The following is a 1,606-nucleotide window of genomic DNA, read 5'->3' as shown; positions in this document are numbered from 1 at the left end:
TTAAAACTTTCTTTTGGTTAAAACTTTTTTCAGAGCAATTTTAACATCTTTGTTCCTAAGACTATAGATTAATGGATTCATCATGGGGACTACAATGTTATAAAACACAGAAGATATTTTTCCCTGGTCCAAAGACCCAGATGAGGAGGGCTTTAAATACATATATGCACACGAACCAAAAAACAGAGAAACAACTATTATGTGGGAGCTACAAGTGCTAAAGGCTTTGGATCTGCCTGCTGTGGAGCTCATTTTGAGAATGCTTGAGAGAATGAAGCCGTAAGAGATAAAGATGAGGAGAGTGGGTACAATGATGTTTTTTCCTGCTACAATGAACAGCTGCATCTCATTAACATAGGTGCTGGTGCAGGAGAGCTCTAGCAAAGGGACAATTTCACAGAAATAATGGTTGATGTTTCTACGACAGAAGGTCAGTCTCAGGAGACCTCCAGTGTGCATCATTGCATCAGAAAAGCCCACTAAATATGAACCAAGCATAAGATAAGAACACATCTTAGGAGACATGACAACATTGTAAAAGAGTGGATTGCAAATGGCCACATAGCGATCATAGGCCATTGCTGTCAGCACATACCATTCCGAAATTACTAAAAAGCAAAAGAAGTAGAACTGTGTCATGCATCCCTCATAAGAAATAACATTCTTCTTTAGTACAAAGTTCATCAGCATTTTAGGTGTAAAAACTGAACAATGACAAAGGTCTATGAAGGACAAATTAAAGAGAAAAAAGTACATGGGAGTGTGAAGGTGAGAATTCAGAACAATCAGCAGGATCAAAGCCAAATTCCCCAAGGTAGTTATCATGTAAGTCATCAGAAAGACTAGGAACAGGGGTATTTGCAGATCAGGTTGGTTTGTTAACCCCATCAAGATGAACTCAGTGACCAGAGAAGCATTTTCCAGGGCCATTCTTTTGCAAAAGGTTCTTTAGGATAAAAAAAAAAATTAGGTAACATAAAAGAACATAGCATCAAAACTTATCCTATAATAAGTGACCTATGTATTAGGAATATCTGAAATTTATTAAATTTCAAAAATCCAACTATATGTCATTATACCACATTACTCAATGGCATAGTCTGTACATTTAAACATGAATTATATTCTAGGACATCAACAACAATGTATGCAAGCTGACTAGATTTCTTTCATACATAATGAAACTATTAGAAAAACTAAGGGAGAAAGGTGAAGCAGGTTGTGCCATGTCAAACTGACCTTGGTCTCTTTAATATTATTTCTTTAACTCACCCTCTTCCTTGAACTGGAAGAGGTTAGAGTAAAGGTACTGAACTTCATCTAAATTTAACCTTTGCCCAACATAAACAAAAGACCTTAATTGTACAGATAGTTAATTTAGTGTACTATGTCTTCACTCTGGTAATTTAAAAGGGACAAACAGATGTTGATATATTAACTTTTTATATAATTAAACCAATGGTTTATTGTGTATAGTTTGGAGTGGGCAATAACTAGAGAACTATCTGTTGAATCCATAGTGAATTGTAAGGATCACTTTTAATAGCATTTATAAGGTTTCCCTGAGTCTTTCACTCTTCTGTCTCTCTATCTCTGTTTCTGTCTT

At 35.5% G+C, this 1,606-nt stretch overlaps 1 protein-coding gene across 1 annotated transcript; it reads right to left on the bottom strand.

The window, feature by feature from the left end:
- On the bottom strand, positions 1-930 carry LOC127690043 (olfactory receptor 145-like). The gene has a single exon (XM_052189606.1). The coding sequence runs from the start codon at positions 928-930 to the stop codon at positions 1-3; it is 930 nt and encodes a 309-aa protein (XP_052045566.1).
- Positions 931-1,606: the final 676 nt, after the last annotated feature.

Source organism: Apodemus sylvaticus, chromosome 7 (genome assembly GCF_947179515.1).
Source record: "Apodemus sylvaticus chromosome 7, mApoSyl1.1, whole genome shotgun sequence".
NCBI classification, from domain to species: domain Eukaryota; kingdom Metazoa; phylum Chordata; class Mammalia; order Rodentia; family Muridae; genus Apodemus; species Apodemus sylvaticus.
Note: the sequence above shows the minus strand (reverse complement) of the source record. Positions and strands in the feature narration are given on the sequence as shown.

Coding starts and splice junctions, on each gene's coding strand:
- LOC127690043 (XM_052189606.1), bottom strand. CDS start 930: ATGGCCCTGGAAAATGCTTCTCTGGTCACTGAGTTCATCTTGATGGGG.